The 25,477-nt window shown below is 40.2% G+C and overlaps 1 protein-coding gene across 5 annotated transcripts in view; it reads right to left on the bottom strand.

Annotated features, from left to right (window-relative positions):
* inpp4b (inositol polyphosphate-4-phosphatase type II B) overlaps positions 1 to 25,477 on the bottom strand; it is a 205,751-nt gene that overhangs the window by 53,224 nt on the left and 127,050 nt on the right. For all 5 annotated transcript variants that reach the window (XM_033624596.2, XM_033624594.2, XM_078166207.1 and 2 more), the window contains 3 exons: positions 18,546 to 18,676; positions 7,992 to 8,096; positions 2,883 to 2,991 (listed from right to left, as the gene is read on the bottom strand). In XM_033624596.2, the coding sequence (XP_033480487.1) occupies positions 2,883 to 2,991; positions 7,992 to 8,096; positions 18,546 to 18,676 (345 nt within the window). The remainder of the gene's footprint in view (positions 1 to 2,882; positions 2,992 to 7,991; positions 8,097 to 18,545; positions 18,677 to 25,477) is intronic.

Here is a 25,477-nt window from a genome sequence, read left to right as displayed (position 1 = left end):
ACGCACCTTCATTACAATGGCAACGGCGAGCGCTCTGCAAAATCACAGAGAAACTGAGTTTATTCCTATTTCTGACGATGACTGACAAATGACTGCATTCCAGGTCAAACACGGATAAGGCTCAGCGCAGGCCGCAGTCAGTTAGCCAGGCGGAAAATTGGAAAATTTAAGCTACAGTGAGTCATTAGCTAAGTCAAATATGAAACAAAAAGCTCTGTCTCCCTGGAGAATTCTTTCTGAAGTCTAATCTCTCGTTCAAAGAAAATGATTTCACTTCAGTGGATTCTCAAAAAATATGCTACCCTTATCATAGTTCATGCTAGCAGATAAAACTGACCATCTTCAGCAAATTCGCGTGTGCACTTTAGCGTAAAGAAGTCCTTTCTTTAGTTTTTATCATCAGCACAGGCCCCCAACTATTTTCCCATCAACTTATCCATTTCATACCCACACCTCAGACCTCTCCATCTTGCCTCTCTTCCCCTCTTTCTTGAGCTGCAAACTCTGTAACTAATTGGATCTGGCATGGTCTGTAATGACTTTGCGCTCTATGGGGAGCTTTGGGAAAAATCACCCTTCATTTCTTCTGGCATCACTCAAGTGACCACATACTGAACTCCAGTGACATACACCTCCATCCTGCATCTAAAGGGCAAAGACAGCAAAATTTACAGGATACTGCTGATCTCAGGATCGAAGAAGTCATGGACATATTCCCCTGTAGTGCACTTTCACTCTGTGTATGTGCGTATACATTTTCTAGGTGTACCTGCGTATTTATAACACAGTCATAGTAGTGTGGTCTCATTTAATTCAGTCAACCTTGAGTGTTTGTGGAGCCGGCTTCAGTCAGTCAAGGAGACACACAAGACATATTTTCCCCATCAAGCAATCAAGCAGAGAGCTGGTACACAGCCACAGACCGAACGCAATCTAACACAAGACTCAATCTGGGAGAACAACTCACAAAAAGCTCTGGTTTGAGCAATGCCTGTATTTTGCTCAGTCTTCTCGGTACATTACTCATAAAAAATGTATGTTTTGTCAGGCAAAGGACTCCATCTTTGTAAAATATTAGCAGTATGTAGTAATGATTGATTGTTGCATTGCTTATTGTACACTCATCAAGCAGTCACTGACTGTGTTTCAACGTATGGTCTGTATAATATAACAGTTCCTATATCTAACAAATTAGTGCCCCAAGACTAGCATCATCATTTTATGTGTGCTTAATGCAAAGTCACAGGTTAGATTTATGCTAGCTAAGTTACGCAGGTTAGGTTTAGGAACACAAAACATGGTGCAACATGCCTTAAAATAACTCAGTAGTTCACTTGCCACGTTCAACTTATAGTGGATTTGTCAGACTTGTTTTTTGACACATACACCTCCCCAGTCTACCTCTTAATGCAGATGTTGGCTCTTTATGCTACTTCCTTCTTTACTCTTGTCGGCACATTGGTCAGGAGACTGCAGCACTCCTGATTACGTGGGTTATGTACGAATTCTAGTGTATTACTTTTCGCAGGTATATGAGTACAGCCTGCTACGTGTCCATGAACATTTATATTCCACTATTATTCCAAATTTGGCTGTTCCAATTTGATGAAGGTCATGTAAACAGCATATGTAACAGGGTCAATTAAACTGCAGTAATATGTGTGTGTGACAAGTCAAATATACATTTGTAATAGTATTATAATTCCACAAAATTTGGTTTAGTTGTTATTACCTGACATGCTAAGGCCTCTGTACACAATAAGTGGAACATTTAATAACCAGTTTTTGTACCCCTATGTTCATCTTTGGGGGTATCCCACCTATAAAGGGTGTCTCCCACCTTATCTCTCCCCTTTTGCTGTTGTGCTACATGAGAGAGGTAAGAGACATTTCTCATGTGCTAATTTCTGTGTGCTAGTGCTGTTAGGCTATGATTATAAGTTAATTTTATGCATAATCATACATAATCTTGTGTCGCTTGATTTGGGTAGGGGCTGGAGTTTGTATGGTTGTGTGTGACAGAGGATTTTTGTTTTTGCCACCTGTTGTCAGGAGAGGCATAAACGGCGATCGCCTCCAAAGATATCAAGGCTGGAGTAGTAAGCAGAAGCACACCTACTTTTAAACATTACAAAAGATTTATCAACGGGTTGTTGCTGGATACGCGCAAATATGAAGTATTTATTAGGACGTACGTCATGGCTGCATGTAAAAGGAAGTATCAGTGGAATATTCATTATCATAGTCATGTAAACAGCTTAGTAGGAATATTTTGTTTTTCAGAATAAGGACAAACACCAGAATATTTTGCACATGTAAACAAAGTCATTGAGTACGATTCCTGTTCAACTGTACCCATACTTTTTGTAATGACAATATCAGTACTACACATGACCTCAGATGAGAAATTGCCTCATTCGTTACAAAAAACTTGGTCGGATCATCTGTTCTTTTAATTTAAGCATTTTAAGAGGTCCAGCTGGCAGCAAAATGTGTAGCTCTTCAGTGACATGTTAACTAACAAACAACTTCAGGACGGAGAGAAAAAAAAACAGCTTGCCAGGGAAAAGAACCAGTGTAGAGGAACTTCTGACTCAACAAACCTTTTCCATCATGTCTGTTGCCTCCAGTCAAATTGAGCTGTCGGAGCCAGTGGAGTTCCAGTCTAAATTCAGCATGGCTTGGCTGTAAGTGACTGTATGGGGCTTGGAAAATCAAGTCCATAGGCCAGGGACAAATTTGTCTGCCACTATCAATTATGCCCAAGTTAAATTCTTTTGTCAATAAAAGCCTGTTTCCACCTCAGCATGTGTCCTATATTAAATCACCCATGCTCCCTCTAAACAGCACGGTTGGCAAGGTGTGTTTTTTTTTTTCCTTACCTCTTTTTCTCTGCTTCATATCTGCTGAGGAGACGCTGCAGACCTCCACACTTGAAGCCCTGGAAATGGGCTGCAGGGGCACCGACAGTTACAATGTCATAGAATGCATCTGTGAGGAGAGAAAATAGAGTTCATGGGATTAAGAAAAGATGTATAATATGGTGCTTTGGAAACATCAGCACTAACAGACCTTGAGGCGAGAAAAATGAGATAAATTATCCAAGTCAAGGTATAAAAAATACTTAATTTTGAGTAAGATTTTACAAAATATCCTCTCTGGCAAAGCTCTAATAAGTGTTATATCAACAGTTTGTGATGCCAGATGAGGACTGTGTCAGTATTTATGAATATGCCATGCAGCTGTGGCATGCAAGGCTTTAGTTCACATTAAAAAGTCAAAGTTACATGGTGGGTTTCCTGCAAGGTGTTACCTTTTGTAACCTGCACATAGTATTTTTTAAGCCCACACATACATCATATTTATGTACAAATAAGGGGCATGACATTATTCTGCACTCTGTCAGCAGAGTTTCTTTTAGGTGCACATATTTCATGTTGATTTATCTTGTGTCTATATGGCTCTATTGCTAGTCATTTCTCTCTGGCCATCTTTTGGTCTTAATGTAGCGTTGGTCCCATGTTGAACCAGAAGGACGGCCAATGTCACAGCGCTTCATTCCAATTTGCACACCGCCATCACAAGTAAATAAACACTTCACAGACGGCTAGGCGGACACAGAGGTGCTTACAACAAGGCTTGTTTTGAATGAGTAATGGATGAGGCCGACAATTAAATCTGGGGAAAAAAAAGGGAGGCGAGAGGGAGGTGGACAGGGGTTTATGGGGTTGAATATTTTGGTGTGGTTTAGTGCCAGGTCGGTTAATGAACACCTCCGGGAAAGCAACAGTGCACAGCTCCGACCGCAGGAAAACACTGCTTGAAAAATCGTTGAAAATAGAAATTAATGACACAACACAGCTCCAAGTGCTGCCACAGACATGTGAATGACCAACAGCCTCCCGTCCCCTAACAACACCACAATAGACCAATAGTGGTTTGATGTGGGGGCTTCGCTACTACCCACTGCTCCTTCCATTAATTATCCCTGTGCCTGGCCATGAGGCTCCCTGTCCGCCACACGTTTGGCCTCCAGAGTTTTCGGATGTCCAAGTTCCCTTAATTGGTTCTCCCACAGCCGAAGTACACTGAAATACAATGGTGGGTTTCAGAACATCAAGCACAATGACCAATTTGTGCTTGATTTGCCTGCTCCTTCTCTCTCACCATCCTTTGCTCAATATATCAACAACAGAACGAGCCATTTAAGTACTGAGAGGACAGTTGCTCTCTAAAAGAGGAAATTGATTGTGGCGGTCAGGATGAGTGGTTATAATTCATACTTAACCCATTCCACAATCCTGTTTAACAATGACAAAACATCCTTTTTGACCCAAATGACTGCTGAACAATGCTCCGAGTGAAGCTTTGCCAAGCTGAGCTTTTTAGGCTGGAAATATTTTTGCAGTTGTCATTTTGGAGACAGAAGACAGCCGTTCTCGGCAAAACAAATGAACACTGTTTGGAGCTCCAAGTGTTTTTTCTTCTCCCCGATTTCCTTTTCTTGCTGGATGATCAATAGACAAAATGAAAATGAATGGTTCAGGGTCGTTGAGTGGATTGCATAGCCAAACTCAAGGAAATGCATCACTTCAGAAAATCAAATGGAACAATAGAGCAATTGACTACAGTTGTAAACTGAGACTCAGCTCCATTACTGAGCCAGTTTCATTGTTTCCTGTGCCTGACTGATTGCAATCATTTATTGCATGTCTTTTTCCTTTTTAAATCCAACAAAATGTGCAGTTAAACGGCAGTTCACTATCAAACAATGTTATAACAGAAAATTAAACTATAAGGTACCTTCATATTCAGTCATTTTGTTACAGCATTCCTGTCACTGGTTTTCCGTACACGGAGTCACTAGTTTCTGCCTAATCTTTCACGTCAGACAGCCATTAAAGTCAAGTTCACTTGATTCTAAATCTACGTAGGTGCATGTGGTGTACTTAAAGATTAATTTTTGTGATTTTTGTTTTGTAATTTTTTACCTTTACTGGTTAAATGACAATTATCATACAGACAGGAAATATAGACTGAGAGAAAATAGGGGAAAACTACATGTAACAAACTACAAAACGACACCTTCCTACTTTATTAGAGCAAAAAATATATTTTTTAAAATATCAGTAAGATATTTAAAGGTATACTATGCAGGGTTGTCGGTTACTGTTTGTAAACATGCTCGCCAGCAAAAGCTAAAGTAAAAGCTAATCCTAGATTCACTCTAATTTGGCGTTTCACCTTGCTATATTTGCATTGTTCTTTTCCAGAAGGGTTTAGACACAGTCTTGCAGACTACCCACTTCACTACTCGACCCCCCCCCTCTCTTCCTACCCCTAAACATAGTGTGTCTGCAGCTGCAGCGAGACCTACTTGTTTTTTTTCAGTGTTGTGTCTCTTGGATGCCTGCTGCTTATGGTCTGTCACCTTGTCAAAAAGCCCTGACCTCACCTGAGTGTTGGGGAGTGCACAGAAAGTAAGAAAATACAGGCAGAGGGCGGTGTCTCCGCAGATAACTACACCACCACACACTTCTAGTGAGTCCTAAGTTAATATTGAGAGGGAATACTTCTGTGTGAGTCCATACATTGTTTTTTAGGAAAATCCTGCATAGTATATCTCTAAAAAATCTGCTCTTAATGTCTGTCTGCCACAGCACTGCCTTTAAATATCACGCACTGTTAATTCAGATGTCTTCAAAAAGATGGTACACTAATGATGATGCACTTAATCTAATTATATTAAAGGTCCTCTGTATTTTAAAACACGTAACTGAAAATGAGTATCAACATTAAGTTTTATACCCAAGACAAGTTTCTCCTTACCGCGTTATCTATAAGCTGCCACAAAATGTTGTGCAGACAGTTGTGTTATTACTGTATCTACATTACATACTGTACAGTATCACTTGCATGTTGATGTTATTTTGTTTCCTGTTAAATATACTGATCAAACATACACATGCATATATTGATATAAATGTATGGATAACAGACAGAACGTTTATGATGTATGACATGAATATGCAGTCATCATTCAAAAGAAAAGTCATCCACATGAGGACTGACAGTACGGGGTGAATGTCAAACTCACATTTGGATGATTATCTGCACACTGCATGTCAAGTGATGTCTCTTTTCATGAGCCCATAGACATTTAATGTAACCGACTTGTATGTGAGATGATGTGCAGTATGTTTAAGGTGAGAAAAAGGGGAGAAGAGACAGCTTATGCATTAATTGTATTACATGAAACATTTAGTAGACTATGGTAGTTATTTTCTTTTTAAAGATTTACTGGGTTTATGTAGCATATATTTTCATATAACGAGGTTTTGTGACTTAGATATTAATATGCTAGTTTAGATCTCTGTTTTTACCCAGATTTCTTAATTAACACAATTAAGCCGATGGGAGCAGTGCGTATCCTGCAGGTACTCCAGATCCTACTGTAGTGGAGTTTACACACACAGACACATCAGCTACAGCACCACTGCCTGGAATTGAGTCAAGGTGTGAATTGGCCCCACAGAGGGTAATTATCAGAGTGTCTATCAATCAATTGACAAACTCCTCTAAGGCTCGTTTTATCTTGATTTTCCCTTTTTCTGCCGTGACAGCACGAGACAGGTTTCAGGCTGTATGATGACTTGATTTTACTTATTTTATCTGTCATCCCTGATGTCTTCGCTGAAAGAAGCACAGTTTATGTCAAGGTTTTGTCTGTCTTCAACTTCCCATCAATCATCTGGCGTATAGTTGAAATGGAGCCCACTCGCAGGTAGCAAGGCAGCAATTTAGTCACCTTAATACAATGAGACAGTTCCAGGGCACTGCCAGCTAGAGAGCAGCGGAGGAGGAGACAGCCCAGTCTTTCTCTCAGGAATAACGCAAAGGGCTTAATTAGTGTTTTGTGTGTTTTTCTGAGGCCAAGTTAATTCTCACCTTTCAGCCCGGGCGATGACCTAGAACCAACCTGTCTGAGCCTTCTGAGTATCTCTGACAGATGGAGAGGTCAGGCATAGAAAGACAACAGGAGGTGACAACCACAGCAGCTTATAGAAATGCGTCAGATGAAACCACCTTTACACAACACCTGCTCTTAGGAATAGGAATGTCAGCTTTGGTTAATTTTGCTTTCAACGCCCCGACATCCATTAACCAGTTATTAACCAGTGAATTTTTTAAGAAAGGCCTTTCCTTTTAGTCTGGCACTCTTCTGACTCAATAAACTTTAGCAGCACATGTCAAATCAGTGTTCATTTAGATGTAGTGAGAATTTTGTGATGTTTTGAGATGTCTTGCATGTTAGCTTTGCTGACAGACAGCAAGCTAGCTGCGTTAACATGAAAAAAAAACTGAGGAGTAGCTTAATTGACCTATACATTGACATTTGTAACCAGTCAAAAATATTCTCTAACCCCTGATATCCCTGATTTGGAATTTTCAGGTCAAACAACTATTGGGCAGAGTTGCTTTTAAGCAGGTTTGTAAAACTATTGAAAGCAACTTTTATCGAAGTTTGATGATACCAATATATGAAATAACATGGAAAACAATATGAAAAGTGACGCTTGTAGTGACAAACCTATTGTCAAGTATTGTCACCTGAATCTGCAGCTCTTGCAGCCTTATATTTCTACAGTGAGTTTTAGCTCATTGTTAAGCTGTCCCGTTCACTGTCACTCCTCTTGTGCTGTTTAAGGCTGCAGCAGTTCACTGTTTTCAGTGAAAAAGCACTAAAAACCCACTACACGTTATCTGGTCAGCACCAAACAGCAGACAGACAGTTAGCAACTAGCTGCTGAATAAGCCTAGTGGAGCATTTAGCAGCTAAATATTTCCCTCAGAAGTTGGTAGACATTAACAAAAAAAAAGCAAGAAAAAAACTGAACAAAAACGGAGAAAACACTGGACTTGTTTTCAACAGGTAAAAGTATTTGGTGCAATAATAGGTCTAACAGACATCTAAAGCAGAAGTGCAATACCTGTTTTTCTGGGGCACGTCACCCTCATCCTCTGGGTGTGCAAGTTTATTGGGATGAACTCCAGAGATTTCTGGGCTTTGCAGCAGCTTGGCTTGAATGAACGACCTAAAAAAACAGAGAGACAATTATATGTCATATTGTCCTAAAATATACCTGAGTTAGTGGATGTTTCAAAGATAAAAACATCCCTATAAAAGCTTCTTGTGTTATAGAAAGCCCTCTTCGATCTTTCCAACATGACTGCTTTATATGGCTTTTCTCTTTATTACCTTGTTTATGAGCGTATGAAGTGAGGCATAAAGACACAGGAACAGATTAGCAAACATTAGATAATAAATTGGATTGATGTTCAAATGTTCTCTTTGATTTTCCAATGAAAAGAAAACCCTGGTGTAATCGACTGACTTGAGATATATTTAATGAACAACTGAGTGACATAAGGGAATACATAGCACCAAATTAAAATCCGTTCAAATTAGAGTTTGTAGAAGCAGCTGTAGTGCGGATTCAATTACACATTGTGAGGGTGTGATTGTTTTCACAACTTAATTGCCACAATATTCAAAGTAAAATGGTGGCAAACACAGAATAAAATGACCATTTTTATTTGTCTCCAGTGAGTGGACGCTTAATAAGTATGCTTTAAAAATGCTGCAAGAAAAACAAAGAACAACACAACTAAAGTTTCAAATTAGTAAAGCTCAATTTACCCAGATATTTTCCCAAAGAAAGCATAACTGTAACATAAAATGTCACAGATTACACAAACACTGTTCAAAGCAGTAAATAACAAGTTATTTATTGTTTTGCATTGAGTTATGATTTAAATAACATTAGCCCTCTGAACCATTCTACTTTTAAATGCCTGTGCAAGATCGCTGACACACACTGACGTATATCAAGTAGAGGATGTATCAATTAGAGATCAACAAGCATCTCAAACGTAGCTCATTTTCAATCAACTGCCTATAACATCCTCTAATGAGCAGTGTAATCCTTTCAGCACAGGATTTTATGCCCTTTGCAGCCACGGCTTTGTTCGAAATGTCCAATTAAAAATTTTCTGACAAACGATACTCTTTATTCGAGGCTTATATTTAAGCTCGGAATCACAATCTGGCACTTCACGTTGGCTGCTCAAATCTCCAATATGTAAATAGGGTTGATGAGACCATTTGAGACGAGGCAAAGCTTTCAAGAACATTCAAGGAACACAGGCAATTTAGCAGTATTGTGATGTTTGCCAGCAGAGGTAAGTCAGTAAAAAAAGAACATAGTCGAAACAAGTACAGAAGACCGAAGAATACTCATATCACAAAGTTCTGTAATCTAGTTTGGCATCAAAACTTTTAATTAAATCCTCTTTTAAAACAAATGAATTTGAATTGCCATCTAAGGAATTAAAACTTGTGTAAAGAGAAGAAGGAAAAAAAAAAAGAGTAAAAACTGCTCTAGTGCAAGTTACATGTTTTCAGCTTGTCTGCCGCAAGTTATTTTGTCATAGAGGTTGTAGAGAGCCTTGACGCTTTTTAAACATGCTGATGTAATTAATTTATCCAAATGTAATGTAACAATTCTGTAAATTTGTGTGATGGAAATGAGTAAATATGCAAATGCACTGATCAGACACAAAATTAAAACCACTGACAGGTAAAGCAAATAACATTGATCTTGTTACAATGCAATGTTCTGCTGGAGAACTTTGGTCCTGGCTTTCATGTAGATGTCACTTGAGACACACAACAAAGGAGGACAATGTGCCATGCCACTCTGCACTCCAAATTCCCCAGCATCTATCCGACATGCTGGTACCCCCTCACAACCCATGGGACGCAAAGGATCCATCGCCAACGTCCTGGTTCCAAACACTGCAGGACACCCCCAGAGGTCTTCACTATGACCTGTCAAGGGATGGGCGCAGACCCTTATGGGGTGTCCTCAGGTGTCTGGCACAAATTGTTGGCTGCAGATCCTGGATTGGTATCTGGGGAATTTTGTGGCCAGTTTGACACCTTCAGGTCTTTTTTCACATTCCTCTTATCATTCCTGAGCAGTTTTTGCAGGGTGGCATGTTGCACTGTCCTGCTGGGAGGGACACTGGTATCGGGGAGTGCCACTGCCAGGACCCAAGATTTCCCGGCAGAACACTGCACCATAACAAGATGATCAATGTTATTTACTTCACCCATCAGTGGTTTTACTGTTGTGGCTGATTAGTGTACATGTGCTTGAGGAGATCCATCTGTTCATTTTCATTATCGGTGAACTGCTTTAGGTCTATCTGACACATTTGAATGGCTCGTATAAGACTGAATAGACCTTTGCATTCTGTGGTGCTTTATTAGTGTTGTATTTCAGTCTTTTTTATAACATCACAGTGATAATCTACAACATTTTCTTCTGTGTTTCTGATATTATCATGTGTGATATGTAGTTAGCTGTGCTGTGATCACACAGATAATTCGACACACCAGCGTTGCCGGTGGTGTGACTACTGATCCTTGAATTGACTGTTAAGGAAGTTTAATTTTTTTCGTTGGCAAAGATCCCCTGCTGTCTCTCTGCCCGCCCACAAAGATCATGGCTTATCATGATATCCACACAGTTTTTCTCGTCCTTTTTCAGACAGTCTGCTGATGTGGGAAACACATCAAAACATACATCCATTTACACTGAAAGTTATTATTTCACCCCAGGGAAGATCTACCAAGACAGACTATGAACTTTCATACGGAGAGTTACATCAGGTAGCGGATAGATTCTATACAGAGGCTATATGCAAAGTTGTATTTGTGGAGCCTTATGGTTCTGTATATCTCAAATCAGTATCCTCGTGCAATTACGACAGCAAAATGAGAATGAGGAAGAGATTTCATTAATTACTGAAATTTCTCCAACTCACTGACTGGTCTGTGGTCTTGTCAACAATGATTATTTTCTCATCTAAAAGGCTGACATTCTGCGACTGTTTCCAAATATTAAAGTGAAGCCGAGTGTGCCTCATACTGTAGCTCATCAGGTTTGTTAATCGCAGCATAATGACAAAAAAGAAATAGTATCCACACTCTGCTCTTCTGCCTGACATGGGCCCTAACTCTACTTTGTGTTGAGAAGAACTAAACTAAGCAGTACACAGTTTTCCATCCTGTTCATTAATTACTCTCGAGGCATCAGACCTGTATGCAGCAATCAAAGCTTCAGTGCTACAAAGGTTTATGTTTACACAGAATCTAGATGAGAAAATCTGTTACCTGCCACAGGTTTTTAACATCATTTGGCAGGTTGGCCAAACGTGAAAACAAATCCACTGCACCTCCATTACTGTATATGATGCTGAAACTGCTGACCCACTCAAGCTGAAATGTGTTACCTCAGAAATGGATAACACTTATGACTCAGCTGGAGCTGACAGTGATGTGACTTATTACTTTCAAGCACTGAAAATCAATCATGTCTTCTTCCAAAGGTGATAACAGATTTGCTGCTACTTATCAAAGTGCAAATGTAAACAGATGCCATTTCCGCCACTGAATATACTATCTGTTGACTTAATATAGTGAAGACCAAAGCAGTAGCCTCATATGTAGAAATGTGCAGTCTAGAACACTAGGAGACAGATTTGCTGAGGCTGTTGGGCCTCTTTTTCAGATGTGGTGTGATGCATTCATATGTGTTCTGTATTTATCAAGCAGACACACCAGGCTGGAGGTGCAGTTTGTTTGGCGTTTGTGTGAGTTTTTGCGACACTACAGCCACACTAACAGATTTATGAGGCTCTATGCAAAGTGATCTCATCCCCAGTCGTCGCATTTTGATGCTTGGGCAGAAGCCGTGGGTGTTACTAAAATTATGCTGGGGGCAGCCTTTTGCATCGTATCTTGACGCAAAAGGGGTGTGCAATGAGAAGAGGTCCGCAGTAAAAATATGTTGGTGGTTAGGTTTAAGCAACAAAACCACTTGGATACAGCTAGGAAAACTTGTGGTTGACTAAGTCACTCAAGGCAACATACCAAAGAGATCTTCGATTTGGTTTAGGCAACTAAAGTACTTTGGTTCCTGCTCTGTAAAGATCACAGATGTTGCTATAAAACACATGGCTTTGAGTGGCACAAATACCGCAACTGATGTTGTTTTTTGTTGGCCTGAACACCGGTCTTCTAGGTCAAAGTGCGGTGTTGGATGGTCATAATAGTGACGCCTGGGATCCTGCCCAAACGGCACATTTTGGCAGTAGTTAGACCAGATTAGTTTTCAGCACAGATGTGTTTTGAGCTAAAGGCTAATATCAGCATGCTAATGTGCTGATGTTCGCAGGTTATATTAACTAGGTTCACCATTTTCTACATGCTAACATTTGCCTGTTACCACTGACTAAACACAAAGTACAGCTGAGACTAACGGGAGTGCCACAAGTGTTCTGGTACTGAACCACAAACCAAAGTACTAAGTGAACTAAAATATTGACCAGACAATGGCACTAAAGTCAATCCTCTAGGGACCTTTAATATCTGTAGCTACCTTCACAGCAATCCTTGAAATAATCAAAATCTCAAAAAACATGGATATTTCAATCTCATGCAACCCAATTGCTAGAATAAATATTGCCATTGTACATTTCTGCCAACTACATATACAATACGTAACATTTGTAAATTATTATGCACTGGATACATCGAAACCTAACGTTTCTTTACATTTCAGTGATGCTGTAGTTCATGTGGTTATGTTTAGGCACTAAACCACTTGATTGTAATGAGGGAAAGATCACGTTTTGGCTTGAAATACCCAGTTTTGGGGGCACAAGCCGAACAGGAAACACAGCAATGTAAAAAACAGCTGCTTTTCATGGCCCTATCCCCGCTGGAAAAACAGCGAGGGGTCACTAAAACACAACAAGTTTGTTGTTTGTTAGTCTTGAACAGTGGTCTGCAGCCTGGCAGGCGTCATGCCTTGACATGTCATTCACCATCCCCTCCGTCACCAGATGGCAAAGTCAGCTCATATACTATGTCACTTTAGAAACGTTGATATGATACATGTGGTATGTACACATGTAATGTATTCATGGTTTGCAGAAATGCACAATGCCAACATTTTCTTCTGGCAGCTATCTCATGGAGAACACATAAGCCATCCTCTAGGGACCATGAATGCTATGGATGCCGTTAATGCACAAACTTATAAAATACATCCAGTAGTAGTTGAGGTATTTTAGTCGACAGACCAACATTGCCATCCATAGCCGCCAGTGCAGCTAATAAAAACTCTTGACCTATATACTGTTTGTGCAAATGTCTTCACCCAGAGAGAATCTAACTGGTCTTTTCAGTGTACATCATCACATTTCTGTGCTAGGAGGAGGTGTTTCCAAAGGCTAACATCCAAGTAAATGGCTAAGCTGTCATCCCTGCTCAGTGGGCTCTCACTGTCTGCTGCAGAGCTCTGGGGACCACGCTAATCGAGCTGGTGACCGTTGTAGGTTAGATGAATTAGCCATATCAGATCCCCATCTGTTTGCCCAGGTGGGCTGGCTATGTGACAGAAGGGCCGGTGCCAGTAATACTGACCAACATCTGGTCACTATCTCTTCTTTAAATCTTTCCTGTCATTTCTTTGCTTTTAGACACTTTTCTGAGCGGCTTTGAATCCTTCAGAAGATGAGCAACCTATATCCTATGCTTTTAGAAATGCCGCTTGGCTGCCTGGAGGACAAACTGAGAAGAAGAAAAAAATTAGATCACAAACGACTGCAACACCGTCTTGTAAGTGAGGTCTGTCAGATCAGTGTAGGTCTGTAGCATGTTAAGGGTTTCATCTTCATGGTCCTGTGGCGCTGAGAGCACAGCAGGCATTTCTAATCAATCCACACTTAGATATGTTGTAGACATAAAGGAGGAGTGGACACCTGGTGTGCAAGCAGTGGAATCATCCTGAGATAAGTGTGAACTGAACGAGTGAGTCATGTCTAACGATACATTTTTTAAAAAAACAACTTTGATCCAATTCATGCCTTTTAGCATTTGTTATTATTTTAGGGGCTTTTCTTTATCATTACTATTTCTCATGTTGTCTGTAGTAACCTGCATAACAGAAAAAGTCTGTGCACTCCACAGCTGAACATCTTTACCTGCAGGCAAACAGACTGCAGAGACTACTGTTCTAATACAGATACCAAAGAGAGAAAGTAAGGTATAAGCCTTAATCTACAATACGTAGCTCTGGGCCTTAAACTGAAGTTATCCCATAAGAGTGACTGACAGTTTCATGTGCAGAGAAGTGCCAGCAGTACTGGTTGCTCAACAAACACCACGCTAACGGGATTACGTCTGTGCCTTTAATTCGCTGGCTGGTAAACAATGAAAGTCGGGATGATTAATTTATGAATAGGATACAGTTATTAGAGTATCTGAAGTGTTTGCTGAGGTCAGCTCATCATTAAAAATTGATAAAATGGAATCAGTGAGTGTGCTGAACCTGAACATGGGGACTCTGCCTCAACCTCCCAGCAGACTGTTTCTCCACTTCTTCTACCTGCAGTTTCTTCAACTTTGTTTTTATTTTTGTTCCAAGTACAAAAAAAGCTGAAAAATAACAAGAACCTGCATCTGACCCATGCAATGTGCACAGACATCCCATTCTTCTTTTGCACTTGAAAATCCCCCTGACTCAAGACTGACCTTAAATTATGTGCACACTGGAGTCAGTCTCTAATATAATCGCATGAATATTTAGTTAAGGACAGAAACCCTCAAAGCCAAGTACAAACCTGCACAACCAAACTATTTTGAAAACATAATTAAAAATGTAGAAACTCCATACTGTGAGAGAGTTTATAGTTGGCATCCTCCCATCAATTTTGTATTGTTTTTAAGACCAAAGCACTGGCACAAAATATGATAGAAATTTGTGTGTACAAGCTTAAAAGGCTGACTGACAACATTTAGTTCTGACATGATGGAAAACATTACAGTAACATCATATTGATTCATTTAATGATCAATAATCCAATATCATCAATGCAAAGTGAAAACATTGATCCACATCATTATTTTTAAAGGTGCTCTATAGGCCCGTTTCCACCGCAGGAACTTCGGGGTAATTTTACGGGGCCGGGGTCGTTGGTGCGTGTCTCCACCGCAGGAACCACCCCCGAAGGACAGAGTTCCGGAACTTTTACAGGGGCTAAACAAGTCCCTGCCTCGGGGTAGGTACTCAGAACGGCCCCGAAAGACTCCTGGCTGGGGCTTGGGGTTTACTTGGTGCTGATTGGACATACTCAAGGAGGGATGTGACGTCAACAGAAAGCAACAAAATAGCCGGCATTTTTAAAACTCAGCAGACGAGGGTTAGCTCGTTCATATAGCTTTCGCCGCCATGTAAAAAAACACTCACTAAATGGCCCGTGAAAAAAAATATTCTTTCCAGCGGATATCTTAGTTACAACATGATTGAGCTAGCAAAGCAGTTTTGTGTTGCTATGTGTGGTATTTATTCAGTTTTGGGAAATCACGATGTCTAGAAAGCATCAGCTAACAGCAGCAGCAAAGCTAACATCAGGACGTCATCTGTTAAAAGCCTCCCGTTGTTGGATACGACATGAAACTACTCCAGTTAGCTCAATCATGTTGTAACTAAGACATCTGCTGGAAAAAATATTTTTTTCACGGGCTATTTAGTGAGTTATTACAGACACCGCTATTGGCTAACGGCGTCCCTACGTCACCCTGGTCAAAATGGTCGCGCAACGATTACGTCACATCCCAAATACTACCAGGAACTTCTTCAGTGGAAACGGGCATTATGTGACACATACAGCGTACGAGATGTCTGGACATTTTCAACATGAAGGTGGCCGAAGCAGTTGCTAGTGGCTAATGGTGGTAACTCCATAACCAGGGGTAGAACCTGAGGGTCGCTAAGCTTCTGCAATGTTGCCCTTCCAATATCCGCAGTAACTGCCCTATGAGCACAGCCCAAAGTGGCGGCAATAAGCTAATCAGTGGGCTACACACATGCACTAACAAGCACAACAAACCACAGAGAGGCCTGGATGACAATACAAGACATAGTACAAGCGCCAGGCAAGAAAAAGACCACGAGGATATTTACTTCCCCTTTGGGAATAAATCAACAGAGTGGAAATATTTTGCATTTTGGATAAAAGATGAATCAACAGACAAAGCACATACTATATGCAAACAATACTGTTACGAGGTAAAATACTCAGGACAAACCTGGCTATGCATCTCACTCCGCTAACGTTGCACTACAGCAACATTAGCTGCTCTGTTTCACCAATATTCGGCTGAAAAAACTTGCATGCAGGCTGAAATTCAACTGTGCGCTTTTGTCAGGAGATGCAGCGACTTAAACAAGTGGAGAGTGAGTAAAACCGTTAATATTATACAGAATTTATCAAGCTATAAGTAGAGAAAAAGTCTGCTAGCCGCTAGGCTAATTTATGCTATGTAATAGTGCTTAAGCTGATAATGGGTGACTAGCACAATAACAAATGTTTTCGTTGAATTTTATACTTTTGTTAAATGTCTTTGTTGTTAAGCCATGTTTTAAGGGAGTCAAATTTAAGTACACATTACTGCACTTAACCAGTTACAGTTATTTACAGTTATCATTTATGTGTTGTTTTTATCTTCAATGGCCAAATGCAAAAATGAAAGGAATGGCAGCTTCTTTTGTAACTAACTGTGTTAACAGTGCATACTACGACATCATGCCCATGGTGGTCATGATATCATCTCATATCTATTCCAGGCCCCTGGATTTAACTAAATTTGAATCCTGGCAGATTTAGTTATATCAGCAAATATTGTATCAGTGTCCAAAGAATCAATATAATATCATATTGTGATGAAACTAGTGATTTACACCCCTGGTGTATACATAAAGGTTAGGAGAACAATGATGATCATTGATTATTTTACATTAACTTCTCTTGTGATGGACGTCACTCAATACTTTTGTCACCATTTGTTTAGTTTGAGTAATGATGTTGTCATTCCTCCTCTCCCCCATATTTGCTCACCCACCGGTCTTCACATTCAAACCACCTCCACACTGTCTCTTTGTGCCTCTTCTCTCCGCCTTTTTTAATGATATTACTTATCAATAATTAATCTGCAGCAGCTTGCCCACCCAACTTGTTTAGCAACGTCTGTCATCCTGTTAAGTAAATGCAGAGCTGGATTAGAGTGGTGAGTTGGGCAGGGGCTCCTTCGTGTATTGCAGCATCTGTGCCACACAGGGGACTTGTCAGAAACTATAATGACCAACACCACATTATCTATTCCTCTCGCCCTCATCTCCCTCCCTCATAGCTCAGGCAAGTAGTGCAGAGGCTTAGCCACCATCATCTCTGAGCAAAGCAAAAGCAGCAGAGACAAATATCTCATTATTAGGGATGAGAGTAAAACAGAGTTAAATTAATCAGTAGCCATAATGTCCCTATATCCATAGGAAACTAAAATATGCATAGGAGGAGATTATGGAGAGGGAAAGAAACACATCCAGAGGGACTGATCAGTCTATGAGCTTCATAATGTCTGTTTGGTTTTGTTGTGTTAAGATTTCCATTTGTAGTGACTGAGTGAGTTGATGACAGAGACAGATAATGTGGGAACATCTGTTGTTTTGTACAATAAAATTTGTCTTTGAATGCATGTTTATGGTCAATGACCACTGCACATACAGTACAGCATGCATGTTCAAATGTAGTATGTATTTTTATCCTTCTTTTGAACAGCAAATAAATCACCCACATTTTTCTGAGTACATTTCAAACACCACACTGGCATTCTGGGGCACGATCACATGTCCAATGTTTCCCTGATCAGTGTCAGAAGCAAATGAGAAACAGCCTAATTACTTTCTGTGCTCACATTAGGAGCTAACTGCGTGGATTAATTTTATTATGTAAAACATTTGCAAAAAAGTGTGCAAAAATTATCTGCATACCAAGTAGTACACAGACTAATTGTAAATGAGATGCAAGACTTGTGTTTTTGTTTGCACGCGGCAGACATCTGTATCAGTTTATGTGCACTGCAAATGTTTACTTTAACAAAACAGAAGGGCACAGGGGCACACACATTTCAATTGCCCCTGATGAAACCTGCGTTGCTATGGAAACTCTTTGACAGCAAGTACATAAAATGAAACAACCTTTCACTAAGCTTTCTACTGACACAAAGAATCCATCTTTCAACTCAAACTTGTCCTGTTTTTTTGGAGTTAACCTGACAGGTTAGGGGCCACTGCAGTGTTTTGATCTATAATCAGGTTATAACAGAGTCAACAGTGGGACAGGTCGGGCCAGATTACATACATTACACACCTCAATCCTTTAATTAGTCCCACAATGTCTCTATATTTAGGGGCCAAACATCACAGTAAGAGACTACTTCTTACAAAATCACTCCAAACATGTTGGACCTTATTCAAGAGTGTTCGTACGATTTTGAATAAAACACCTTTGAACATGTGTGTATGAATGCCTGTGTGTACAAAGGTAAACCTTAGCAGCAGGTGCAGTCATACCAGTAATCTTGTCCAGTTCAGCCAGAGTCTCCTGGTAGGAGCTGATGATTCCTCCGTATCGTGTCATCACCTCTTTCCTTAAGTTGTCCCAGTGAGGAGAAAGCTCCCCCAGGTCCTTCAGGTCCTGCACCCTGCAGATAAACACAGATCCATGAGGAACTTTGTGGTTTTAAAGCTCAAGTTGGTCACTTTTATAAAAAAAAAAAAAAAAAATGTTTTCAGGAACACATTTTAGTGCACTGTTTAGCTGTAGAATGAAAAAGTTTGTGACCTGGTAGCCATGTTGGAAACTGTCGGCTACCGGCTGGAGAAAGACTTTGTCATTTTACAGCAAAACAGCGCACCAAAATATGTTTCTGGCAACCTTTAAGGTGAGAAATATGCAATGCAGTAACAGAATACTGACTCCAATTTGATCAGCGCTGCCTAGTCTGACAGTTTTACTGCAGTTCACGAGCAGTGATTGACAGCTGCATTAGAGACTTTTTGGCTTTGGTTGTTTTTGGTGCGCTGCAGTGATGCCATCATACCATTAGCGGCAGGAGGAATAGGAGGACGGGCATGATTCCAGAATACAGTGACAGTTTGAGCAAATATGACATGACATTATTTTCAACTGTAGCTTTAATGGATATAAAACAAATCATCAGTGTACATTACGCCGCTTAGCTTTTTTTTAAATGGGTCATATCCATTCTTCCCAAACTCTTTACTGAGGTTTTTTGGTAAGGTATAGAAAACGCTTAACACTCCTGGTAAAGCACAGACACAAGCTTGCACATAATGAACCAGATATACACACACACACACACACACACACACACACACAGTAACGTCCTGCAGCGCCCTATGCTGAGCCAGATAAACACATTTCTGAACCTCAGGCGAGTAGCTGGTGCCCACTTATCCACTCTGCCCTATCAAATTCCTCCATTGCTTCCACCATTCTTTTACCATTAGGTATAAAATAAACCCATCTGGTCTTTACTGGTGTCACTGGAGTGATTCACTGCCTGTCTTTCATCTAGTTTTGCCTGCAGCCTCGGGCCAAAATCATCCGTGCTCCTTCTTTAGGAAATAACAGCAGCTGTGCACAAGTGTGTGCATGTGTGTCTTTGTTTGTGTGTGTGTGTGTGCGTGTCGGGGTGAGGGTGCTGATTTCCTACTATTACATACAGCCTCTTTCGTTGGGTCATTATTTGCATGTGAAAGGCGACATCAGATGGACAGATATCATTCAGAAACCAGCCCTCCAGCATCCATTGAAAAGTAAATTGCAGTGATATTATAGAAATTAGAGGTTGAAGGAGGTTCAACATAGTCTTCAGGATGACAAATACATGGTCATATGCATTGCTTTCATGATAACGGGCCCACTTTTCAGTGATTACAGCTCATACATTTTGTATACTGTATGTCTTAAAATGAAAGGCTGCATGTATAAATGCTCGTTGGTTCGACTTATTGTTGAGACCAGGCATAATTGCTTGAATGCATAATGTAGTAGTTATTTCTTTGTTATAGTTCAACTACTACAACAAAGCGTTAGGCGCTGATAGCCTCTCCAGACTGTTCCTTGGTTTCCTCCAGGTAAGTAAGTTATTTTTAGATTACTTTGAAGTACTTCAATGCACAGCGGAGTGCGATAGAAATGATGCCAGAGAGAAAGCGATAGAGAGAGTGAGTCAAGGTCATTTCTATCATATGTATGATCAAACCCACAATATTTTAAAAGGGGTTTCAGCCAAATTACAAAACAAACAAAACAAAAACATATTTTCTCATATATCTCTAGTGGTATCGAGCCAGCCACGCTTTCAACAGTTTACACAGGGACCATTTCTTTGTTAGAATGTAGTTCTCACAAACACTGCTTGTGAATCATGCAGACACACTGTTTCTGAAAAGACATGTTGTGGTGTAATTTTTAAAGCAATGTTTGCACTAGAGCTAGAATAATATATTGGCCAATGAAGTGTAGCCCAGTCGCCATTAGAAAATGTTGGCATTATAGGTTTCTTCAAAACAAGGATACACTACATTCGTACATTTCATACGTATCATATCAACATTTCTAAAGTGATGTCGTGTATGAGCTGAGGCAGAACGAGAGGCGAGACACCTGCCAAGCGTTAGACCACTGTTAGGGACCAACAAACAACAAAACAGGTTGTTTTTTTTTCTAGGGATTTTTCAGGTGCTTTTTTTTACGGCCTGCAGCTGTGTTTCCAACCAGGACTGTGCCACAAAAAGCAGGTGTTATCAGCTAAAACATGATCTTTTCCTAACCGAACTGAGAAGTTTTTGTACCTTAACCTAATCATAAGCGTTATAATGTAGGCAATTGGTCTTGCTTATGATTACCATACCTGCATTACTGAGAATCTTCACCGACACGCCTTAACCTAACCACACATTAACCACAGCGTTGTGTCCACTAGAATCCACTGCATAATAACTTATGCAATAAAATGAGACGTATCAGTGGTTTGCAGAAACACGCAATGCCAACATTTATTCTGGCAGGAGGATGTCACCTGCAAGCAAGTTCAGGCCGTTACACTCACATGGCACAGTCTTCTCACTGCATCTTACAATATATAGTAGTAATAGTAGTAGCCAGCTGAGGACCGGGGGGGCAGGATGGGGCAAGCCCTAGGGATGTGACTTCTAAGTGGGTAATATTGACATGGCTGTTCAAACTGTGGAAGCCATTACACTCCACCTTCCATACTGTAATTGACAATTTAATGAGGGGTGTTTCCTTTCCTTGAAATTTTCACAGATTAGTCTAAATTATAGACTTCACAGTGCATGGTTATTTGCCAGTGCATTTCCAAATGGTTCGTGGCAATTTTCACGTGTCGTTTGTGCTACTGTATCACAAGCATTCATGGTAGGGACGTCTGTTTTGTTAATCAAACCTATATCAAACCTTAGAGTGCTATACCTTGTTTCACTCAGAAAAAGAATGACTTCCAAGTCAATATAATCTCACAACAAGGAAATATCTGAGAGCATGATAGGTGAAATAAAATTACATGGAATTCACAGATTTGGGAGGCTTCAATACACAATGTGTCATTTTCTGCTCCTAGGGGTCTCTCAATCAAAACAATAACTAAAGATGCAGTTTGTAACGTTGTGAAGTAGCATAGGATCATGGGAGTTGTTGTCTTCATTGCTAAAGAACCACCGTAGCTGTTTTATTTTTAGGTTAAGATTCCTTCAGTATTCATCCTATAGGTGTTTTTTTTACCGGGATCTAAACAATTTGCGGAAGTCTTTTTCTCCTCCACCTCCAAACAAACCCCATAATTCTTACAGGCATAAACTTGGAATAAAGCAGTTTCACATTAAAAATCAGGGTCTCTCTGACACTCTTCTGTGGCCAAAGAACTACAGGACAGGCTGCTAGCTGAGCTGCCCTAACGTTAACTCAGCTTGTTTTAAGGTTATTACTTGGGTGCTGAAATATCCACAAAGGTCTCCTCCTCTCAACAACACTGTTAAAAACTTACAAATTTAGTGGTATCTAGCGGTGAGGTTGCAAAACTAAAACTTCTCCCATGTGCCAAGCATGTAGGAGAACTACAGTGGAAAAGATGAACGGCCCTATCTGGAGCCAGTGCTTGGTTTGTCCATTCTGTGTTACTGGAGAACATCATAGTGGACCCCGTGGGAGACGACCCACTCTCGATATAGATAAGGTAATGAAAACACAATGATTCTTATTTTCAGGTGATCATAAATAACGAAAAACATAGTTATGATCATTATATACAACTCCTGCGAATAGATGCACCTAAATCCTATACACTGGACCTTTAAGCCGTCAGTGCTCTGCTCAAGCTTTTGCTGCATGCCTGCTGCCACAATGCTCACCTGAAAGCTATGCTGTTACTTGCTACTGCTGCTGCTGCTGCGGTTCTTACCATTTCAAAAACCCAACCTCCACCCCAACACACACCTGTAGGCTCTGAGTCTACCTTTCCCTACAGGGGGTCGTTAGTGTCATCGCACCTCACTCCCTGCTGTGCTTAGCTTGGTGTTACCTTGTGGGGAGCGTAGTAATAAGAAATTACAGAGCAGCATGCCAAACTGGGTGTGAGGTAATTCAGGAAAAGCTTCACCATTACTAAAGATTAATTTTGGGGCTTTTTCGCCTTTAATGGATAGGACAGAGTGAAAAGGGGAGAGAAAGAGAGAGTGGGGGGATGACATGCAGTAAATGGTTGCAAGCCAGTTGAACTCGCGACCGCTGCAGCGAGGCATCACCTCTGTATATGGGGCGCTGGCACTATCTATCACGCTACCAACACCCCAAGCTTTACCATTACATAGTGGGCTACCAGACAGCGCTGTAAAATTTATCATCTGTAAAAAAACAGAAAATGTTATCCAATTTTACGCTCCTTAAATATCATTATTAGTATCGGCCTCAAATATCCAGTATCGGTCGGCTACAGTAAGCATCACAAAGAAATTCCATTCACCTCCACTGTGTAAGGAGAGATGTAGAAATCTCAGGGGAGATGGTGTATTAAAACCTGGCACACTAAACTAAATTTATCTCAGTTGATACCACTAGAGGCAAATGAGAAAATATGTTTTTGTTATTATAATTCATGTGATTCTTTAAATACACACCCGAGCACAGTATGCTATCAGCTCACGAAGCATACACGCAGCAAACATTTGCAAATGACATTCCAGCCCGGTTAAAAACAACTGAACCCGTTGTAAAACAAATGGTAGATCACATACAAGACATTTTCCTCATCTCTCGCCTCGGTCTGGTTCTAAACAAACCTGCAGCTGGAAACAACCTCTAGGCAGAGAGGCGCCACATGCTGGGCGACGCTGCCAACAGGCTCTGCAGGTGGTTGTAAGTAAGTTATGCTTATGGCATAGGGAAGATAGACAGGAGGCTTCCTTACAAAGGGAGTACATTCCAGATTACTATAAGCGAAGGAAGATTACAGTACCATGGGCAGCAGCAGAGGCAGCAGCACAGGCATGCATATGATTTTAGGTTATTCAAAATGGAGCATCATTTTCACTTTTGGCATTTAGTGCTTGAAACCATTCTTAATTATAAAAGGATTTAAACAGAGGCCAATGATGAATAAACATGTTTATTCAAAAGCTGCTGTGTGCAAAAGTCCCAGAAATAAGATCAGCTCCTTTGTAAATGAGGATGGCTGATAACTCCTTTATTTAAATGAAATAAAATCTACCATCAGTTCTTAAAAATGTTAAAACAAACTCCTAAAATAATGAAAAAAAAATCCCTGCTCTTTTATTGAAGCATGATGCTAGCATTGAGGTAGATTTCAAAGCTTGTGCAGAACATATTGTTTCCATCATACTTACTGCAGTTAAAGTGACCCCTCATACAGTAAATGGACAATTTTAGCCAATCAAGGGTCAATGCTTTCTAATTTCTTTTCTTTGTTTATATGGCAAATGTTACATGGTACTAGATTGTTAAAATGCTCTTAAAGTGATTGCAACCACATACAATTATCCATAATCTCTACCTACATTTCTCAGCCACTGCTTTTGTGCATCACAGTGTCGAAGTGGACCATTGTCTCTTAAGAGGTCTCCTGTTACTTTGTGTTGGGGAGTCTGGAGTGGAGGTCAGAGTCCTGGTCTAAATAACAAATAATGGATAAAATAATAGAGAAACATATCTGCTTGCTAAATGAGGGTGATAAGGCAGTGGCATGGTGGGTAAAGAGATATGATATCACCTCCTTAATCAGAGGACTATTGTGTGGAAAGAGTATAGGTGTGATTGGGGGGAAAGGCTCGATAAGAGCATGTGTAGGCTGATTAACTATATGCATGTAAAAACAGGGTAACAACGTCAATCGGGTCTTTCACATCGAACAGCGGACATTTTGTAAAAAGTGCTCCAATACAGAGTTTATACATAAGAAGTATCTTGAAGATCTTATGTTCTTGGTTTATATGTTTAAAAAGTATTATACAGGAGGATCTAATTATAACTTAAAAGTACAAATAACATTTTTAGAGGGTTTGAATAACATAACCTGTTCAATGCATGGATACTTTTCATGCTCTGAATGGATTTAATCTCATAGCTTTAAGATACTGTATACATACTCCTATCATACTGAGGTGATTTCCTTTTCCTTGTCCTGTTGTTTGAGGATGCTTATTAGTATGTTTGTTGATGATATTTTGTTACTGCTCAGGTTTTGTTGACATCACTCATACAGCTGATAACAATCTTAGAACTTCTATCCCTTAGTTAAATATAAAATACATAGTCAAAGGCTGCTTCTTCGAGACATGGCTAAGCAATGGTTTGTATGATATCTTACGTATTGGCGTCTGAACGGTTTCGGTCAGGTTTAGGAAAAGAACCATGGTTGGGCGTTGCAGCGTTATGTACTAATATAATGTGACACCATGTTATGTGCTTATTGTAATGTAAAAATGACTCACTCTTTAGTAACAGGTCTCCTGGTTCAAAGGCCAGTGGTTGTTTGACCAGACCACCAACCCGACTGCATCCCTACGCAGACTTTGTCACTTAACGTCACCTGAATTCCTCCTCTAGCCAGCAGGCTATATTACCTCACAGCCTGCTGGATCACAACTACATTTATCATATATTGTATAAATTATGGTGCATTACTTTTCATAGATGTATGTCAATGGCTGTATATAAAGATGGATGGCATGACGGCTCCCCAAAACTGGTCAGCAAAAAAAGGTCAGTAGTACAGGTAATAAACCACAACCGATCCAAGTTAGCAGATGAACATGGGCCAACTAAAAGTACACGCCAAATAAACCTTTCCCAAAGATGATATTTGTCAGTTTGGGGGGTTCTCTGATGAATGTTCAAGTGTTTGTTTTTTTGTTAGGTTTGGGTTTAATCAGTTAATTGAAAA

The sequence above is a fragment of the Epinephelus lanceolatus genome, chromosome 3, assembly GCF_041903045.1.
Source record: "Epinephelus lanceolatus isolate andai-2023 chromosome 3, ASM4190304v1, whole genome shotgun sequence".
NCBI lineage: Eukaryota > Metazoa > Chordata > Actinopteri > Perciformes > Serranidae > Epinephelus > Epinephelus lanceolatus.
Note: the sequence above shows the minus strand (reverse complement) of the source record. Positions and strands in the feature narration are given on the sequence as shown.